The 21,282-nt window shown below is 45.6% G+C and overlaps 1 protein-coding gene across 5 annotated transcripts; it reads left to right on the forward strand.

The window, feature by feature from the left end:
* Positions 1-12,667: 12,667 nt before the first annotated feature.
* On the forward strand, positions 12,668-21,271 carry LOC129857594 (metalloreductase STEAP4-like). Of its 5 annotated transcripts, none has more exons than XM_055926020.1 (11): positions 12,668-12,990; positions 13,074-13,294; positions 13,466-13,573; positions 13,815-13,885; positions 13,993-14,080; positions 15,525-15,803; positions 15,893-15,987; positions 16,092-16,202; positions 16,304-16,346; positions 17,335-17,499; positions 20,569-21,271. In XM_055926020.1, the coding sequence occupies exons 2-11, from the start codon at positions 13,076-13,078 to the stop codon at positions 20,830-20,832; spliced, it is 1,443 nt and encodes a 480-aa protein (XP_055781995.1). In that variant the 5' UTR covers positions 12,668-12,990; positions 13,074-13,075; the 3' UTR covers positions 20,833-21,271. The 5 variants fall into 5 exon arrangements, with proteins under 5 accessions (XP_055781995.1, XP_055781996.1, XP_055781997.1 ...); XM_055926021.1 differs by having other exon boundaries at positions 12,668-12,925; positions 13,049-13,294; XM_055926022.1 differs by having other exon boundaries at positions 12,668-12,835.
* Positions 21,272-21,282: the final 11 nt, after the last annotated feature.

The raw sequence follows: 21,282 nt of genomic DNA on the forward strand, positions 1-21,282 counted from the left end.
TAGTGCTGGTGTTTTAGTGCTGGGCAAGAACAAAAACCTGCAAATTCCAATAGCCAAAATTGAAGAACCTTGTTATTATGGGAGGAAGTGAATACATATTGTTAGTTACCAGTTAGCAGAAACTTAAGGGGACAGACCAATCAGAAGGCCAATAACTAGGCTGACGCTGTACCCCATTATCTGTTTGTGTGTGTGTGTGTGTGTGTGTGCGTGCGTGCATGCATGCGCCTGTATCTTCCCCTCCCGTCTTATGAGATGAGGACCGCTTGTGAGTGGGTGTGATATGGGTTCCAGAAGCAAACCCACAAATTACAGGCTAATGTAAGACTTAGTCTCTCTCTCTCTCTCTCTCTCTCTCTCTCTCTCTCTCTCTCTCTCTCTCTCTCTCTCTCTCTCTCTCTCTCTCTCTCTCTCTCTCTCTCTCTCTCTCTGTCGCTCTCTCTCTCTCTCTCTCTCTCTCTAGCTATTTCTCTCTTTCTCCAAGAACACACACACAGAATATTATTATATATGACTTATATATGACAAGGTTTAACATCATTACTCAATTCCACCTCTGTAAGAGCTGTCGCTCTCCTCATCCTCAGATGAGGTGAGGAGAGAAGGATCTTCTGACCAAAATGCGGAGTCTGGGAAATATGCCATCTTTATTATAAATTACAATGATGCAGATGGCAACACGAAAACTAAACAAAACACTTTCAAACTACAAAATAACAAAACGACGTAGAACGAAAACCTGAACATAAACTTACATAACTGGAACGTAAACTCACGAACAGGCAACAGACGACATCGAAACAAAACGAACAGCCAAACAGCTCCATATGTGAAAAAAACATCGATAACGACACGAAGACATCACAAGAGACAATCACCCACAAACACACAGTGAATAATGCCCTACCTAAATATGACTCTTGATTAGAGGAAAATGCAAACCACCTGCCTCTAATCAAGAGCCATACCAGGCACACCGAAACCAACATAGAAACAGATAACATAGACTGCCCACCCAAAACACATGCCCTGACCATAAACACATAAAAAACAACATAAAACAGGTCAGGACTGTTACAGTACCCCCCCCTCAAGATGCGCACGCCGGGCGCACAAGCACAAAGTCCAGGGGAGGGTCCGGGTGGGCAGTTGACCACGGTGGTGGTTCCGGCTCAGGACGCTGTCCCCATACCACCATAGTCACTCCCCTCTTCTTTCTACCCCTTCTAATGCCCACCCTAACACTACCTTCCCCTAAATAAACAGCTAGCACCAGGACAAGGGGCAGCACCGGGACAAGGGGTAGCACCGGGACAAGGGGCAGCACCAGAACAAGGGGCAGCACCAGGATAAGGGGCAGCACCGGGACAAGGGGCAGCACCGGGACAAGGGGCAGCACCGGGACAAGGGGCAGCACCGGGACAAGGGGCAACACCGGGACAAGGGGCAGATCCCGGCTGAAGGACTCTGGCAGGTCCTGTTTGGACGGCTCTGGCAGGTCCATGCTGGCTGACGGCTCTCTACGCTCATGGCAGGCTGACGGCTCTTGACGCTCATGGCAGGCTGACGGCTCTCGACGCTCATGGCAGGCTGACGGCTCTCGACGCTCATGGCAGGCTGACGGCTCTCGACGCTCATGGCGCTCTGACGGCTCTGGCTGCTCATGGCTCTCTGACGGCTCTGGCTGCTCATGGCTCACTGACGGCTCTGGCTGCTCATGGCTCTTTGACGGCTCTGGCTGCTCATGGCTCTTTGACGGCTCTGGCTGCTCATGGCTCGCTGGCGGCTCTGGCAGATCCTGTCTGGTTGGCGGCTCTGGCAGATCCTGTCTGGTTGGCGGCTCTGGCAGATCCTGTCTGGTTGGCGGCTCTGGCAGATCCTGTCTGGTTGGCGGCTCTGGCAGATCCTGTCTGGTTGGCGGCTCTGGCAGATCCTGTCTGGCTGACGGCTCTAGCGGCTCCTGTCTGGCTGACGGCTCTAGCGGCTCCTGTCTGGCGGATGGCTCTGTAGGCTCATGGCAGACGGGCGGCTTTGCAGGCTCATGGCAGACGGGCGGCTTTGCAGGCTCATGGCAGACGGATGGCTCAGACGGCGCTGGGGAGACGGATGGCTCAGATGGCGCTGGAGAGACGGATGGCTCAGATGGCGCTGGGGAGACGGATGGCTCAGATGGCGCTGGGGAGACGGATGGCTCAGATGGCGCTGGGGAGACGGATGGCTCAGATGGCGCTGGGGAGACAGATAGCTCTGTAGGGAGGAGAAGGAGAGACAGCCTGGTGCGTGGTCTAGGCACCGGCTGCGCTGGAGAGGAGGAAACAGCAGGAGAGAGAACCCGGAGAGACAGCCTGGTACGGGGGGCTGCCACCGGAGGACTGGTACATGGAGGTGGCACCGGATATACCGGACCGTGAAGGAGGACACGTGCTCTTGAGCACCGAGCCTCCCCAACCCTACCAGGTTGAATGAACCCCGTAGCCCTGCCAGTGCGGCGAGGTGGAATAGCCCGCACTGGGCTATGCAGGCGAACCGGGGACACCACCTGTAAGGCTGGTGCCATGTACACCGGCCCGAGGAGACGTACTGGAGACCAGCTACGTTGGGCCGGCTTCATGGCACCCGGCTCGATGCCCAACCTAGCCCTCCCAGTGCGGCAAGGTGGAATAGCCCGCACTGGGCTAAGCACGCGTACTGGGGACACCGTGCGCTTTACCGCATAACACGGTGTCTTACCAGTACGACGCCTTCTACCTCCACGGTAAGCACGGGGAGTTGGCTCGGGTATCCTACCCGGCTTTGCCACACTCCTCGTGTGCCCCCCCCCAAGATATTTTTGGGTCTTACTCACGGGCTCCCAACCGCGTCGTCGCGCTGCCTCCTCATACCAGCGCCGCTCAGCCTTCGCTGCTTCTAATTCCTCCTTTGGACGGCGATATTCCCCTGGTTGAGCCCAAGGTCCTCTACCGTCCAAAATCTCCTCCCAAGTCCAGAAATCCTTATTGCTCTGTCGAGCATTCCCATACCGCTTGGTCTCTGTATTTTGGTGGGTGATTCTGTAAGAGCTGTCGCTCTCCTCATCCTCAGATGAGGTGAGGAGAGAAGGATCTTCTGACCAAAATGCGGAGTCTGGGAAATATGCCATCTTTATTATAAATTACAATGATGCAGATGGCAACACGAAAACTAAACAAAACACTTTCAAACTACAAAATAACAAAACGACGTAGAACGAAAACCTGAACATAAACTTACATAACTGGAACGTAAACTCACGAACAGGCAACAGACGACATCGAAACAAAACGAACAGCCAAACAGCTCCATATGTGAAAAAAACATTGATAACGACACGAAGACATCACAAGAGACAATCACCCACAAACACACAGTGAATAATGCCCTACCTAAATATGACTCTTGATTAGAGGAAAATGCAAACCACCTGCCTCTAATCAAGAGCCATACCAGGCACACCGAAACCAACATAGAAACAGATAACATAGACTGCCCACCCAAAACACATGCCCTGACCATAAACACATAAAAAACAACATAAAACAGGTCAGGACTGTTACAACCTCTGAAAGCTCCATAGTTGCTGTGTTTGGGTTAAAGGTGAACCACAGTACTGCTGACCTGTGATTTCTCCTTGTGGTTTACTGTGGGTGGGTGGGTAGCAGTGTGTCTATGTGTGTGTGTCTTTGTGTGCTTCATGCAGTGTATGTGAGGGTCGTTAATGTCGTACCCACACACAGAGACTGATCAAACAACACACACACACACACACACACACACACACACACACACACACACACACACACACACACACACACACACACACACACACACACACACACACACACACACACACACACACACACACACACACTGGTCATCCAGGGTGCTGAAAGCTCATCTCTCATTGGTGAATCACTCATTGATGTTTTACGACTGCCGTGATTGAAATGCTATAAAGCTTCTGGGATCATGTGAGGGCGTGTGCGTGTTAGATCTGACCCATTTAACTTTACAAGCCTCACACGGCGCACCACTGGAGCAGGGGTCAAGAGCGATATTCCACCGTACAGTATATCACCCAAACTATCACACGCACACATACACCGTTTCTTTCACCAGCCTGTCCATATCACAGGGAAAAGCTCAGCTTGCAACATCTCCCTGTCTCTTTCCAAAGTTTAGATGTTGCATTACGGGCAACTTTACCACCCTTCTCTTGCGATGGAGGAGGAAAGGAGAAGTAGAGGAGGAGCACCATTTCATCACCATCTCTCTATTCGACTCACTTTCATCACCATCTCTCCATTCAACTCACTTTATTCATTATCAGCCACCCCTCTTGACATCAAATCCCACTCTGGAACAAAACCCTGACTGTTGTCCATCTATAATTCATTCATATGACCATGCACTCCATGCACTCTGTTGAATAATGTCCACTGATATTTATGTATCTGATAGTTCTCTCCATGCCAAGCACCTACTCTAATAACCCCAGTACTTATATGAAAGGTTCAGCCCCTTTCCCCCATCCTCCGGCCCTCTAGTCTCACTCTGACTCAGGTCCCAACTCAAGTAGTTGCAGATAAAGGAAAACTGCACTGTGGGTTCCCCTCAGAATACTTCATCTGTATTGGAAAGATGTCATTTCGTCTGAGCCAGAACGGCCCATAGGGCAGGAGCCTATCGCCTGTTTCTGTAGCGTTAGGCAGCTTGAGGTACAATTACAACCCCTGGACAGGATGTTAGTTTATCTCATTGCCTTACCCCCAATCCATCTGAGTGCTAAACAGAGAGGCATCGGCCCTGTTTTCAGTCATAGGATGACTCGACCAGGGAATGGAAACCCCAACCCTCCAATCTCAGGGTGAACACTGTAACCGCAAGGACACAGGCCTACAGTGCACTTTCCCTTAATCTGTGAATTTCCTGTTTTGGGACCTCAGTCAGTGGTCTCCCATGCTGGTCCTGGGAACTTAGGGTGTGTTGACTCCTGTTTGGGCTTTTTATGGTTATGGACTGGGGCTGGGGCTGAGACTGGAGGGTCATTGAACTGGTGGTTAGTAATAACGGTCTGTGTGGGGTAGAGAGTAGTTCAGGTCACACACACTGTTTTCTGTTCTTTTTTCTTATCTTGTCTTGTGATCCACCCAGTAACATCAGCACAGTCTCTATCTGATCCTTAGCTAATACCAAACAATAACAAGCCTGGTCAACCTAAGTCTGATTAACTACATTAATCACAGTCTTTAGTTTGGACCTTCATCAGGTGTTTTAGTGCTGGTGTTTTAGTGCTGGGCAAGAACAAAAACCTGCAAATTCCAATAGCCAAAATTGAAGAACCTTGTTATTATGGGAGGAAGTGAATACATATTGTTAGTTACCAGTTAGCAGAAACTTAAGGGGACAGACCAATCAGAAGGCCAGTAACTAGGCTGACGCTGTACCCCATTATCTGTTTGTGTGTGTGTGTTTGTGTGTGTGTGTGTGCGTGCGTGCGTGCATGCATGCGCCTGTATCTTCCCCTCCCGTCTTATGAGATGAGGACCGCTTGTGAGTGGGTGTGATATGGGTTCCAGAAGCAAACCCACAAATTACAGGCTAATGTAAGACTTAGTCTCTCTCTCTCTCTCTCTCTCTCTCTCTCTCTCTCTCTCTCTCTCTCTCTCTCTCTCTCTCTCTCTCTGTCGCTCTCTCTCTCTCTCTCTCTCTCTCTCTCTCTCTCTCTCTCTCTCTCTAGCTATTTCTCTCTTTCTCCAAGAACACACACACAGAATATTATTATATATGACTTATATATGACAAGGTTTAACATCATTACTCAATTCCACCTCTGAAAGCTCCATAGTTGCTGTGTTTGGGTTAAAGGTGAACCACAGTACTGCTGACCTGTGATTTCTCCTTGTGGTTTACTGTGGGTGGGTGGGTAGCAGTGTGTCTATGTGTGCGTGTCTTTGTGTGCTTCATGCAGTGTATGTGAGGGTCGTTAATGTCGTTCCCACACACAGAGACTGATCAAACAACACACACACACACACACACACACACACACACACACACACACACACACACACACACACACACACACACACACACACACACACACACACACACACACACACACACACACACACACACACACACACACACACACACACACACACACAGAGAGAGAGAGAGCTCATATCAAATTTTCTTGGTTGCGTACACATATTTTCAGGTTCTCGCAGGTGCATTTCTAGCTTCAACAGTACAGTATACAGTACCTAATAATACAAACCAATACACACAAATCCCAAAAATGTACAGAAAGAAAATAAGAAATATCAGAACGAATGTCGTAGTCCGGAATAGATATTAACATATTACTGAACTAAAATATAAATACAACAAGCAACAATTTCAATGATTTTATTGAGTTACAGCTCATATAAGGATATCAGTCAAATGAAATAAATAAATGAGGCCCTAATCTATGGATTTCACGACTAGGCAGGGGCGCAGGCCCACCCACTGGGGAGCCAGGCCCAGCCAATCAGAATTAGTTTTTCCACACAAAAGAGCTTTATTACAGACAGAAATACTCCTCAGTTTCATCAGATGTGATCTTTTATTTCACCACATGAAAAGTGGGACCAACACTTTACATGTTGTGTTTATACTTTTGATCAGTGTGTGCGTGTGTATATATATATATGTACCAGTCAAGAATTTGGACACACCTACTCGTTCAAGGGTTTTTCTATATTTTTCTATAAAAATATCACATTTACATAAGTATTCAGACCCTTTACTCAGTACTTTGTTGAAGCAACTTTAGCAGCGATTACAGCCTCACGTCTTCTTCTGTATGACTCTACAAGCTTGGCGCACCTGTATTTGGGGAGTATTTCCCATTCTTCTCTGCAGATCCTCTCAAGCAGGTGTCAGGTTGGATGGGGAGCGTCGCTGCACAGCTATTTTCAGGTCTCTCCAGAGATGTTCGATCGGGTTCAAGTCCGGGTTCTGGCTGGGCGACTCAATGACATTCAGAGACTTGTCCCGAAGCCACTCCTGCATTGTCTTGGCTGTTTGCTCAGGGTCGTTTTCCTGTTGGAAGGTCCTGAGTGCTCTGGAGCAGGTTTTCATCAAGGATCTCTCTGTACTTTGCTCCATTCATCTTTCCCTCGATCCTGACTAGTCTCCCAGTCTCTGGCACTGAAAAACAATGCAGGTGTAAACTCCCTAGAAAGGCTAAAACCTAGGAAGAAACCTAGAGAGGAACCAGGCTATGAGGGGTGGCCAGTCCTCTTCTGGCTGTGCCGGGTGGAGATTATAACAGAAGTTCAAATGTTCATCAATGACCAGCATGGTAATAATCACAGTAGTTGTCGAGGGTGCAACAGGTCAGTACCTCAGGAGTAAATGTCAGTTGGCTTTTCATAGCCGATCATTGAGAGTATCTCTACCGCTCCTGCTGCCTCTAGAGAGTTGAAAAAAGCAGGTCTGGGACAGGTAGCACGTCCGGTGAACAGGTCAGGGTTCCATAGCGGCAGGCAGAACAGTTGAAACTGGAGCAGCAGCACGGCCAGGTGGACTGGGGACAGCAAGGAGTCATCATGCCAGGTAGTCCTGAGGCATGGTCCTAGGGCTCAGGTCCTCCGAGAGAGAGAAAGAGAGAATTAGAGAGAGCATACTTAAATTCACACAGGACACCGGATAAGACAGGAGAAATACTCCAGATATAACAGACTGACCCTAGCCCGCCGACACATAAACTACTGCAGCATAAATACTGGAAGCTGAGAAAGGAGGGGTCAGGAGACACTGTGGCCCCATCCGATGATACCCCCGGACAGGGCCAAACAGGAAGGATATAACCCCACCCACTTTGCCAAAGCACAGCCCCCACACCACTTGAGGGGTATCTTCAACCACCAATTTACCATCCTGAGACAAGGCCGAATATAGCCCACAAAGATATCCGCCACGGCACAACCCAAGGGGGGGCGCCAACCCAGACAGGGAGACCACATCAGTGACTCAACCCACTCAAGTGACACACCCCTCCTAGGGACGGCATGAAAGAGTACCAGTAAGCCAGTGACTCAGCCCCTGTAATAGGGTTAGAGGCAGAGAATCCCAGTGGAGAGAGGGGAACTGGCCAGGCAGAGACAGCAAGGGCGGTTCGTTGCTCCAGTGCCTTTCCGTTCACCTTCACACTCCTGGGCCAAACTACACTGAATCATAGGACACCTGAAGAGATGAGTCTTCAATAAAGACTTAAGGGTTGAGACTGAGTCTGCGTCTCTCACATTGGGTAGGCAGACCATTCCATAAAAATGGAGCTCTATAGGAGCTGCCTCTATAGCCCTGCTTCCAGCTGTTTGCTTCGAAACTCTAGGGAAAATTAGGAGGCCTGCGTCTTGTGACCGTAGTGTACGTGTAGGTATGTTTGGCAGGACCAAATCGTAAAGATAGGTAGGAGCAAGCCCGTGTAATGCTTTGTAGGATAGCAGTAAAACCTTGAAATCAGCCCTTGCCTTAACAGGAAGCCAGTGTAGAGAGGCTAGCACTAGAGTAATATGATCAAATTTTTTGGTTCTAGTCAAGATTCTAGCAGCCGTATTTGGCACTAACTGAAGTTTATTTAGTGCTTTATCCGGTTAGCTGGAAAGTAGAGCATTGCAGTAGTCTAACCTAGAAGTGACAAAAGCATGGATACAATTTTCTGCATCCTTTTTGGACAGAAAATGTCAGAATTTCGTAATGTTACGTTGCTGGAAAAGCTGTCCTTGAAACAGTCTTGATATGTTTGTCAAAAGAGAGATCAGGGTCCAGAGTAACGCCGAAGTCCTTCACAGTTTTATTTGAGACGACTGTACAACCATCAAGATTAATTGTCAGATTCAACAGAAGATCTCTTGTCTGAGTTTAAAAGTAGAACATTTTCAGCCATCCACTTCCTTATGTCTTAAACACAGGCTTCCAGCGAGGGCATTTGGGGGCTTCACCATGTTTCATTGAAATGTACAACTGTGTGTCATCCGCATTGCAGTGAAAGTTAACATTATGTTTTCGATTGACATCCCCAAGAGGTAAAATATATAGTGAAAACAATAGTGGTCCTAAAACGGAACCTTGAGGAATACCGAAATTTACAGTTGATTTGTCAGAGGACCATCCACAGAGACAAACTGATATCTTTCCAACAGATAAGATCTAAACCAGGCCAGAACTTGTCTGTGTAGGCCAATTTGGGTGTCCAATCTCTCCAAAAGAATGTGGTGATCGATGGTATCAAAAGCAGCACTAAGGTCTAGGAGCACAAGGACAGATGCAGAGCCTTGGTCTGACGCCATTAAAAGGTAATTTACCACCTTCACAAGTGCAGTCTCAATGCTATGATGGGGTCTAAAACATTTTGTATATATTGTTTGTCTTCAGGAAGGCAGTGAGTTGCTGTGCAACAGCTTTTTCAAATTTTTTGAGAGGAATGGGAGATTCGATGTAGGCCGATAGTTTTTTATATTTTCAGGGTCAAGGTTTGGCTTTTTCAAGAGAGGCTTTATTACTGCCACTTTTAGTGAGTTTGGTACACATCCGATGGATAGAGAGCAGCTTATTATGTTCAACATAGGAGGGCCAAGCACAGGAAGCAGCTCTTTCAGTAGTTTAGTTGGAATAGGGTCCAGTATGCAGCTTGAAGGTTTAGAGGCCATGATTATTTTCATCATTGTGTCAAGAGATATAGTACTAAAACACTTGAGTGTCTACCTTGATCCTAGGTCCTGGCAGAGTTGTGCAGACTCAGGACAACTGAGCTTTGGAGGAATACGCAGATTTAAAGAGGAGTCCGTAAATTGCTTTCTAATCATCATGATCTTTTCCTCAAAGAAGTTCATGCATGAATTTATCACTGCTGAAGTGAAAGCCATCCTCTTTTGGGGAATGCTGCTTTTTAGTTAGCTTTGCGACAGTATCAAAAATACATTTTGGACTGTTCTTATTTTCCTCAATTAAGTTGGAAAAATAGGGTGATCGAGCAGCAGTGAGGGCTCTTCGTTACTGCACGGTACTATCTTTCCAAGCTAGTCGGTAGACTTCCAGTTTGGTGTGGCGCCATTTCCGTTCCAATTTTCTGGAAGCTTGCTTCAGAGCTCGGGTATTTTCTGTATACTAGGGAGCTAGTTTCTTATGACAAATGTTTTTAGTTTTTAGGGGTGCGACTGCATCTAGGATATTGCGCAAGGTTAAATTGAGTTCCTCAGTTAGGTGGTTAACTGATTTTTGTCCTCTGACGTCCTTGGGTAGGCAGAGGAGTCTAGAAGTGCATCAAGGAATCTTTGGGTTGTCTTTATAGCACGACTTTTGATGATCCTTGGTTTGGGTCTGAGCAGATTATTTGTTGCAATTGCAAACGTAATAAAATGGTGGTCCGATAGTCCAGGATTATGAGGAAAAACATTAAGATGCACAACATTTATTCCATGGGACAAAACTAGGTCCAGAGCTATAAAAAGTGATTGAGTAGGCCTCAAAACTAGCTATAAAAAGTGATTAGATCTTTTCTATTCAGGGTGTTAGGTAGGTTAGGATTTGGGGAAAAGTTTATAGGACGGATCCGTACTTTATATGTCGGAGCGGGGTGCCGAGTTACCGTACACGGTCACATGGGTGACGTTTTTGACCTCTCGTCTGGGGTCAGGCAGGGGTGCCCGCTCTCGGCTCTCCTCTTCGTTCTGTACATGGAACCTCTGGGGGCTGCCATTAGGGCAGACACAGGGGTGGAGGGCTTGTTGATCCAAGGAAGCGGTGGTTTACCCGTCAAGTCCTGGTTTCCAGGCCCTGCCCAGCCTGGAAACTCTTGTTCTACTTTCTGTTGGGACATCGTCTGAGGAGGTGAGAAATCGTCTGTGTACCTCAGTGGGAGATTTGGGTAGGGTAGTGGAACTTGCTACCCAGAGCTATAGCCTTTTACCCCTGATAGGCTTAGCGACGTGTTTCATTTTTGGAATATGTTGGGCATGGTTAATGTTTGTTATTTTTGTGTGGTGTCTGTGGACTGAGCAGTTGTCTCGGGGGCACATCCGTGGCTTGGTGGAATCTGCCAGCGTGCTGGGGGGTTTATTTCCTTGCCAGCGGGCTACAGTGCGTAACTACCCACCGCAAATCCGCAAGAAGACTAGGGTAAGGACCCTGATGTTCTTTTCGTTGGAGTTTGTAGCTGATGTGGTCTCTAGTGTGCCCTGTTCCTGAATGTTTACGTGACTAACCATTGTTTGGTATTGTCATGTTCTATCTTTGCTGTCTGTTCCCTCCTGGTCTTGTGTTCTTCTTTCCTCTTAAATGCTGCTTCGCAAAGTGCGCAAAGGTTGCTGAGGTCTGGGGAGGAGGAGGTTGGCTGGGGCAAATTAGAAGTGTGAACACGTAACCCCTCATCAATTTGGGGACGCAGAGGCTGTGTCAATTTGGGGACGCAGGGGCCGTGTCAATTTGGGGACGCAGGGGCCGGTATGTTCCGGGGTCCTTGTTGGTCCCCGGTTTTATGGGGGGGAATGTGACGACCCTCCCACTCTGTCTGCCGTATTCGCTCTTTTTCTTGTTTCCTTATTAGGATGCCGGTGGGCAGAGTTGGGAGGGTCGTCAGCTACATGGGAAACCCCTGGGCCCGCTGTGTCATAGGATAAATACACCACTTCCCCATTCATGGAGGAGACTCTCTCCATGCAGACACCTTTACAGATTTTGTTGTGTATCTTGGTGGTTTTTGGTTGTTTGCTTTAGCACCTTTCAACACCCTGCATTATCACATTCATGCATGCAAAACACTCACTTACACTACTGATTACTGATTACACACACCATTGTATATTGTACTTAGTTAATAAATATATTTTGTTATTCCTTATCTCCACGTTGTCTCCCTTTTGTTACGGGCTTTGAGCCGGTTCGTGACACTGTTCAGTGAGCAAAAGGTGTTCCTAAGGTTTTGTACACTCAGTGTATATGTATATAATGGTGTACATAGACAGTATGTGAATAGGAAAGGTGTGTACAGCAGTAGTTGTATAAGATGAGCGAATGGGTGGGGTGACTGTAAACTAGGCCCAGTCTAAAGCTTGGGTTCACTAATTCTACTGTGCTCTGACCCCACCTCAAGCATTTAGATTTTTCTTGCTTTCATGAAACCAGTGTTTCAAGACACTGTTCATGGTGATGTGACACAGTTCTTCTGGTATTTCACATTCTGGGATTTTTGGAGTTACAAGCATATTGTTGCACGCAATGGAATGTCGTCACATCTTTGAACAAAAGCTATCTGAGGTAAGGTAATATTACAACAAACCAAAGTGCATCTGCTGTTGTGTTATTGTCATGAACTGTGAAAGGACCTGTGCTCCTATGCCATTTAGTAAACTCCTGTTGCAAAATACATACTGTTTGAAATATGTATTTAATGTTGATATTTCTGCATGATAGAGCACAGACTATTCCACTATTATGTAGCCATCCTGCTTCCCAGAAACCACTGGCCTGTCCTCAGACACTACAGAGTGAGTGCCATGGGCTGTCATACACACACACACACAAACACAAACACAAACACACACGCAAAAACACACCGCTTCTCTTCCAACAAAGTTTCCAGCTTGGCAGAGAGACTAATCCCTTCCCTCCTCAGACCAGGAGCCCAGACACAAATAGAGACTCAGTCTGTAGTATCTCAGTCAGTCAGTCAGGACTTTAATCTGGATAACTCAGAGGAGCTGCTCCAACTCTGAAGACTATTGTTTTGGGACATGTAATGCAGAGAACATTTCATTGCAGTTCAACTACTGTCCTATCATTGATTGACAGTGCTCTGTCTGGACTGTACTGTAACTCCATCTAGAGGAGGTGTCTGCTGAAGAACTTGGCGAAGTGAAAGGTACATTCATCCTGCGAGCTCCATATATGTGAATGTACTTATTCTGTGATTGAAACTTCAGGAAGGTATTTTAAACTCTTTGGGCTTTTTGACACTTTCTGTTGATTCTATCTACAACTCAAGGTGATCTTTGCCTGTCTCTGTTCAGGCATGACGGGTCAGGAGAGGAGTGAGGAGAAGAGTGAGTGTGTGTCTCTGTCTCCGATGATGGAAACTGTCCCTAGCCTACCTGAGAGTGAGAGGGTGTGTGTGTTTGGGACGGGGGACCTGGGGTGCTCTCTGGGCCTGCGTCTGCTGCAGGCGGGGTACGGTGTGGTGTTCGGCAGCCGACGGCCCCACAGCAGCAGCCGCCTACCCCACGGAGCACAGGTACAAAATAAAGTAGATCTGGTTTTATGTGGTGATATGTTAAATGTGGATATGTGTTTTTACCGTGTTGTAAATGTATTTCAATATATTTGTTTATGTTTGAGGGAGTATATGTGAATATAATGTATGTGTGTTTAAGTGTGTATCAGTATGTTGATGATGTATATGCAGGTCCTGGGTCATGCTGCAGCTGCCCAGTCAGCCCATCTGATCTTCATCGCTGTCCAGAGAGAACACTACGACTTCCTGGTACCACTGGCCAATCAGCTTAAGGGGAAGGTAGCATATATGTATTATTACTTCTGCTATATGTATTAATGTCTGTTTTGTCAGTATGTAACTGTATATTTGGCTAACATAATGTATGTCCCAGCATATTTAGCCAATATATTCTGTGTCCCAGTGTATTTAGCCAATATATTCTCTGTCCCAGTGTATTTAGCCAATAGAATGTATATTCCAGTGTACTTAGCAAATATATTGTACGAATCAGTGTATTTGATGCCATGTTGAATTGCAGGTGTTGGTGGACCTCAGTAACAACCTGAGGAAGAATCAGTACCCAGAGGCCAACGCAGAGTACCTGCAAAGGTGAGAGCTATGCAGTATATGCTGTTATTATGTGTATGTTTTTTTGTTAACTAGGGATGTTTTTATATGTTGATAAAATGTAAATGTGGTTATATGTACCTGAACAGTCTGGTCCCTGGAGCTGAGGTGGTTAAAGGCTTCAACACCCTGTCTGCCTGGAGTCTGCAGAATGGACCTTCAGATGCCAACAGACAGGTACACACCGAGGTTCAAGCCATGCCCATGAAACCAATTGGCTACTCATTTCAAGTCTATATACTGTACACTTCATGACCAAAAGTATGTGGACACCTGCTCATCGAACATCTCATTCCAAAATTATGGGCATTAATATGGAGTTGGTCTACCCTTTGCTGCTATAACAGCCTCCACTCTTCTGGGAAGGCTCTCCACAAGATGTTGAAACATTGCTGCGGGGACTTACTTTCATTCAGCCACAATAGCTTTAGTGAGGTTGAGCACTGATGTTGGACGTTTAGGCCTGGCTTGCAGTCGGCGTTACAAATTATCCCAAAGGTGTTCAATGGGGTTGAGGTCAGGGCTCTGTGCAGGCCAGTCAAGTTCTTCCACACCAATCTCGGTAAACCATTTCTGTATGGACCTTGCTTTGTGCACAGGGGCATTGTCATGCTGAAACAGCAAAGGGCCTTCCCCAAACTGTTTCCATAATGTTGGAAGCACAGAATCATCTAGAATGTCATTGTATGCTGTAGCGTTAGCATGAACCATGAAAACATCCCCAGACCCTTATTCCTCCTCTACCGAACTTGACTGAGGGACTTTACAGATAATTGTATGTGTGTGGTACAGAGATGAGGTAGTCATTCAAAAATCATGTTAAACATTATTATTGCACAGAGAGTGAGTTCATGCAACTTATTATGTGATTTGTTAAGCACATTTTTACTCCTAAACTTGTTAAGGTTTGCTATAATTTATTGACTCAACACATTTTAGCTTATCATTTTGTATATATTTTAAAAAATTTCTAAAAACATAATTCCACTTTGACATTATGGGGTATTGTGTGTAGGCCAGTGACACATAATCTCAACTTAATTCATGACAAATGCAGGTTGTAACATAACAAAATGGGGAGAGAAAGTCAAGGGGTGGAATACTTTTTGAAGGCATTGTACATTTTGACTGTCAGCATGTTGATTTGAGGGGTGGCCAGTCCTCTTCTGGCTGTGCCGGGTGGAGATTATAACAGAACATGGTCAAATAATAATAATCACAGAAAGTTATCGAGGGTGTAGCAAGTCAGCACCTCAGGAGTAAATGTCAGTTGGCATTACGGAGCACTGCGATTGGTTGCCTAATATTCTGGGGTGAGGCTTAGCTAAGGGTCAATTAAGGGAGATTAATCTGGCCAGCCTGTTTCCGAAGTTTCTCCAGGCTTCTCCTTGCACAGCTCCAATGCCTAGAGTGTTATTAGCCTTATCTGGGATAAACGTGTGCATGTCCAATAGGCTATCCTGAAGCTAAACTATATATTTAAGAGTATCTCTACCGCTTTTTGGAGCATACAATAAATGTCAGTGTTTGAAAGATTTATTTTGTGCAGGCATTTTTGCTCATCTTTATCAAGGGCGTCACTGATTTCGGACCCCACTGTATGTGCATATATATATGTTAGGTGTATATCTGCGGGGAAAGTGTGGAGGCCAAGCAGGTGGTGATAGCGGTAGCCACCAAGCTGGGTCTCAGTGCCCTGGACCGGGGCTTTCTCTCAGTGGCCCGGGAGCTGGAGGACTTCCCCCTACAGCTGTTCCCCCAGTGGAGGCTCCCCCTGCGCATCGCCATTGGCCTCAGCGCTGCCTTCTTCTTCTACCTGCTGATCAGATATGTCATCTATGCATACGTCACCCAGGGCGACGACATCTCCTTCAGAATCATGGTCTCACTGGCCAACCAGGTACTGGCCACAGGCCCTCTGAATGGTTGTGTTCTGTTTGTTTCTGTGTGTGTTACCAGCTGTTCAAGATGTGTGTGTGTTCTCTCCAGGTGTGTCCCATCGTGTCTCTGATCATGCTGTCTCTCTGTTACCTGCCTGGTGTCCTGGCTTCCATCCTGCAGCTCTACAGAGGCACCAAGTACAGGTCAGATCTTTGTGTGTATGTGTGTGTTTGCATGCATGTATGTTCACACGAGGTTGCATATGTATTTATGTTGATTGTAAGTGTTTATGTATGTTTAACATCAGGCGCTTCCCTAATTGGCTGGATCACTGGATGCTGTGCAGGAAACAGCTGGGTCTACTGTCGCTAGGGTTCGCCTTTCTGCACGTGCTCTATACACTGATCATACCCATACGGTCAGTGGAGCATACACTCAAATGCACACGCATGCACACACACACAGTGGCATGTATCTTCCTTTAGTTTTTAGTAAAGAAAGTATTGATTTTGTTCTCAGGTACTCTGTGATGTTCTGGGTCACTGAACACACTGTCTCTCTGGTAAGAACTGTACGCCAAATTAAACACTTTCAAAACAGTGAACATTGAATAGACAAAATTGTGTACAGATGTAGGATCTTCATTTGACCACTCTGTTGTCGCTGAGAATTACTCTGCTGAGAATTACTCTGAATTACTCTGCACTCTGGATTTACATAAATTCACACTAATACATGGTTACATTAAAGACATTCTCCTGAACCTTTGTATACTTTTTAGCTAGTAGTTCTGAAAGTAGCACTCACGAGCCAAAAGTGGTCCCCAAAAACGTGTACTATGTCACATTTGTGCAGATATGTGCACCACGTCATTGGTTTCTCTCTCTCTCTCTCTCTGCTGTGGGCACTGAGCCGTTGGGCCCACCCTGCAACCTCATTGGATGATGCTGGGCAGGCCTCTTGCTAGCTGTCACTCAAATGTGAGGGGCTGAAGCTCTTTGGCTAAAACTTGAATTGCTAAGGGGCTGGCCCATATGGGGGAAATGTGGGGAAAATGGCGTTGTACAGACAGCTTCAAGAAAACAGTCGCTTTCAAACAAAGTATTTTGTGACTAATTGTGGTAAGAAAGTAATTTTGCTCATTGATTTATGAATGTATGAACTACACATTGAGACATCCAGCCTAAAGCAGGAGGTTTCAAAAACACAGAAGTTCCAGAGCATGTCTTAACAGTGTTGCACTTTTCAGGTAGCCTAAGTTTGGCTAGCTAATAGCATAGCCACCAATCAAGTAACATTACATTGGCGGAAAAGTGTAAATGGACAAAACATTCAAATCCTGTTGCTGCAGGATTATTTTGCTGTGACACAATACTGGTCATATTAAGATCATACATCTGTACATTGGACACACACCTACAGTATATAGCAGGATTCAGGCACCGGTTTTGATTATACTGGATTACGCCACTTCCTTGCTCTCACGCTTCCTCTTTCTCACATTGTTTCTCTTCTCTTTCTTGCTCTCTCTCTCTGTCTCTCTCCCCCAGATCAGAGGGAACAGGACCACAATGTTTGATACCACAACGGCCTGGCATGACGACTCCTACTTGTCCCTGGGAATTCTGGGATTTGGCCTGTACGTCCTGTTAGGAATCACATCTCTTCCCTCCGTCAGTAACGCTCTCAGCTGGAGGGAGTTCAGCTTCGTACAGGTGGGACCACCAGGACCGGTCACACTGAATGTTTAGGCCAGACAAACTTACGAGGCACTTATTTTCTGACCATTTTTAATAGCGGTGGGGTTATCGATACAGTTAAATATCGCAATATTATTTTGGACTATATTATATTGATACTTTGACTCCAGTATTGATTTGTAACCGCCCCCCCTTTTCTTGTTGCTAGGAAGCGTTAGCTAGCGCTAGTCGGCTGTATCGCTGGTATTTTTCATCCTATAGATTGTTCTCCATCTTCTTTTGAAAAAGTGAGACAATGTTTTCAGCCCTTTTATTTCCATGACTGATAACGTTTTCTCATGCTCTCTTGTCTCTCTGCAGCAGACATATAGTGAACAATATGTTAACATCAAATCGCAATAAAATCGATGTATCGAATCGTAATACACATAGAATCGTGAGAATTGCAATACCTATTGTATCGCACCTAAGTATCGTGATAATATCGTATCGTGAGGTCCCTGGCAATTACCAGCCCTAATTTGTACACTTATCTCCTTCAGTGTTTCCCCTATTAGCGTATTCATGCGGGGTGCAGAGCCAACATCCAGGCCAGAATGCAATAGAACTCCAGGAAAGTAATCTGATTTTCAGCAGACAAGCCAGAGGTTATGTGCTGGGGATAATAAGGAGAAACTCCGGCTCATTCTCTAATTCATTAATTCCCCTCAAATTGGTGCAGTGATTTAAATGTTAAGTTATTCATCAGATATAATTTAGGAGGAATATATTAGAACAGGCCAGGAGAATTCACCTAGAGATGTATGTGCAGGGCATCATCTGCCCCCAAAATTTGAGGGGGCACAAATTACAATGTCTGAGGATGGCTTGGTGATGGTCCGGACTGGGGGTCTGAAGTTGGAGAACTTGGCATTTTTCAAACATCTGAAACAGATATTTTCTGTAATCTGGAACCATGAATCATTATACTTAATTATATTTAAAATATATCTAAGCATACCTCTTGAGCTGTCTGACTGGTGAGTCTTTTTTTTAAGAAACAAAATGTGAAACCTTGCCAGCAGGTGTGCCAGCTATGATAGTTAGACAAGCTAGCTACACTAACTTGATTGATAGCCTGAAATAACTTATTGGGAACCTACAATTGCTAGGTGGCTAGTAGTATTACAGAGAAACTATATTATTAAAAATGCTTAAACAGGACAAATCTGTGGTGTGCATATTGGCCCGACGTGTGTGTGTGTGTCAAGGTAGGCCAGAGGTCTGCAGAGGTGTGGACTCGAGTGACATGACTTGGACTCGAGTCAGACTCGAGTCACAAATATGATGACTTGCAACTCAACTTTGACTTTAACACCAATGACTCGTGACTTAAGCCTTTTGACTCGACCTGACTTGATACCCTCCCCAAGACCAAATATTAAAAATGATGCTATTAAAAAAAGTGTGCAGCGCATCAACTCTTCATTTAACGGATAACAATTTGGACAGCAGCCAATCAAATTGTGCCAGCTGATAAAAAGTTGCGCGTTTCAGTGCAAAGGAACGTCGGCAGGTGAATTCAGATGGAGCCCTTGGAAAGATGATACCCAACATTATTATTTTTGGATATAAAGACTTCGCTGTATCAACAAAAAACAGATTGCAACTTGCAAAACATGCGGGAAGAAAATTACAGACGGGGGCGCAACAACTTCCAACTTTGTTGGGACTTTCTAATGGCAACCCATGTATTTCCATGGAAAGTAATAAATATATATATTTTTAAAAGCATTCATGATTTGCGTAAATGTAATATACTAACTATTACTCTTGTTAAAAATATGAAATGGTATTACATTTGGTGAAGAGCACATTATGACTTGTTTAGGACTCGAAACTCAAAGTTTAGGATTTGAGACTTGCCGGTCTTGACTTGGGACTTGAGTGCTAAGACTTGAGACTTACTTGTGACTTGTTAAACAATGACTTGGTCCGACCTCTGGAGGTCTGTCTCTGTGAAGGTCAGTCCCATATTTGATCATAGTTAAATTATACAACGATTGCCCCTTTGCTAAGCCACGCCCCCTTCATTACTTAGCAAACTTGGGCAACACTTTTCCAGGAATCCAACTCTCTGTTCAAACCACCATTGAAGAAAACCACTTAGGATGATCTTAAATTGTGTTTTAAAGTAACTGTCCAGTGACAATCTCACTTTTAAAAGTTTATGTTCTGTTAACTCTTAACTAGATAAGGTTGTTGACTCATCCTATACCAGTATTTGTGGCCAAAGCATAAATTGGAGAAAAAACACTATCCAACGGAGCACTGCGATTGGTTGCCTAATATTCTGGGGTGAGGCTTAGCTAAGGGTCAATTTATCTGGCCAGCCTGTTTCCGAAGTTTCTCCAGGCTTCTCCTTGCACAGCTCCAATGCCTAGAGTGTTATTAGCCTTATCTGGGATAAACGTGTGCATGTCCAATAGGCTATCCTAAAGCTAAACTATATATTTAAGATAATTGTCAAAAGTGTGTGAGTTTGGGTGTGCTTGTGCGTGTGTCAGAGCCATGCACAGACCTTTGGATGGGACGTGCTCAAAGTGAAAAAAGCCCCCCATAGAAAAGCATAGAGTAGACCTTTATTTTATGCAAATCCCACTAACGCCATTGTAAGCAAGCTTATAGCCTACTGCTCAAAGAGAGGGCATTGAGGGGTGGGCTATCAGCTGATCATAGTGAATGTAGAAGGAGCTAGTTAGCTAGCTAGTTAGTTAGTTATTCTGTTGAAACAATCTAACTAGACTTTACCTGTGATTGGAGAATGTTCTGCTGCTAACATCAGCCTCAGGCCTACTGGGGGGCAGAATGGTGGGGAGGGGACATTTTCCCCCAAAAAAGGAGAAATTACCTAGTTTGATGGGCAATACATTTAAATAGCAATAGAGAAAATATACAAATTCAAACAAGCCCTGGCATATGCAAGTTTATTTTGTCATAGGAGGGCAAAAGGGCAGGTGCTCAAACTTCCTTAGACCTCTATCTGTGCACATGCCTGGCGTGTGTGTGTGGTTCATGTGTTTGTGTTATGTTCTCTCCCACCAGTCCAAGCTGGGTCACCTGACTCTGCTGTTGTGTACGGCGCACACCTACCTGTATGGCTGGAACAGATTCCTGAGTGCCTCCACCTACAAGTGGTACACCCCACCGGGCTACATGCTGTGTCTGGTGCTTCCCTCTGTGGTGCTGCTGCTCAAGCTGCTGCTCATCACCCCCTGTGTGGACCGAACCATCACCCGCATACGCCAGGGCTGGGAGAGGGGGGCAGATCAGAGGAACCCTAAAGACAGCCAACCACTGATACCTTAGAGGACACACACACACAGACACACAGACACGCACAGACAAAATAACACCCTCAGTGACAGCTTTGTCTTTGAGGCATGAACTCTTGTTTCTTTGCTATTGTACCCTCAGAGGTTGGCTACCATTCAATCATCATTTGCCATGTTTCTGGGATCAAAAACCAACAATAACATTTAATTGATATGCAGTCGTATTTCTTTTTGTATTACACTGTAAACATTGTTGCATTTTAATACATACATTTTCAACCGTATGTCAACCAGACACTAGTTTTCACTGGATGAAACAAGTTTCACTGGTGAAAGCTCTCTCTCTCTCTCTCTCTCTCTCTCTCTCTCTCATATCCTCTCTTACTGTACATCCTCTCTCTTCTTTGACTGATTGTACAGTTATCCCCAGATGAAACACAGGTTTCAGAGACGTATAAAGGTTTTTCAATATACACTGCTCAAA

This window comes from Salvelinus fontinalis, chromosome 6, assembly GCF_029448725.1.
Source record: "Salvelinus fontinalis isolate EN_2023a chromosome 6, ASM2944872v1, whole genome shotgun sequence".
In the NCBI taxonomy this organism is placed as follows: Eukaryota; Metazoa; Chordata; class Actinopteri; order Salmoniformes; family Salmonidae; genus Salvelinus; species Salvelinus fontinalis.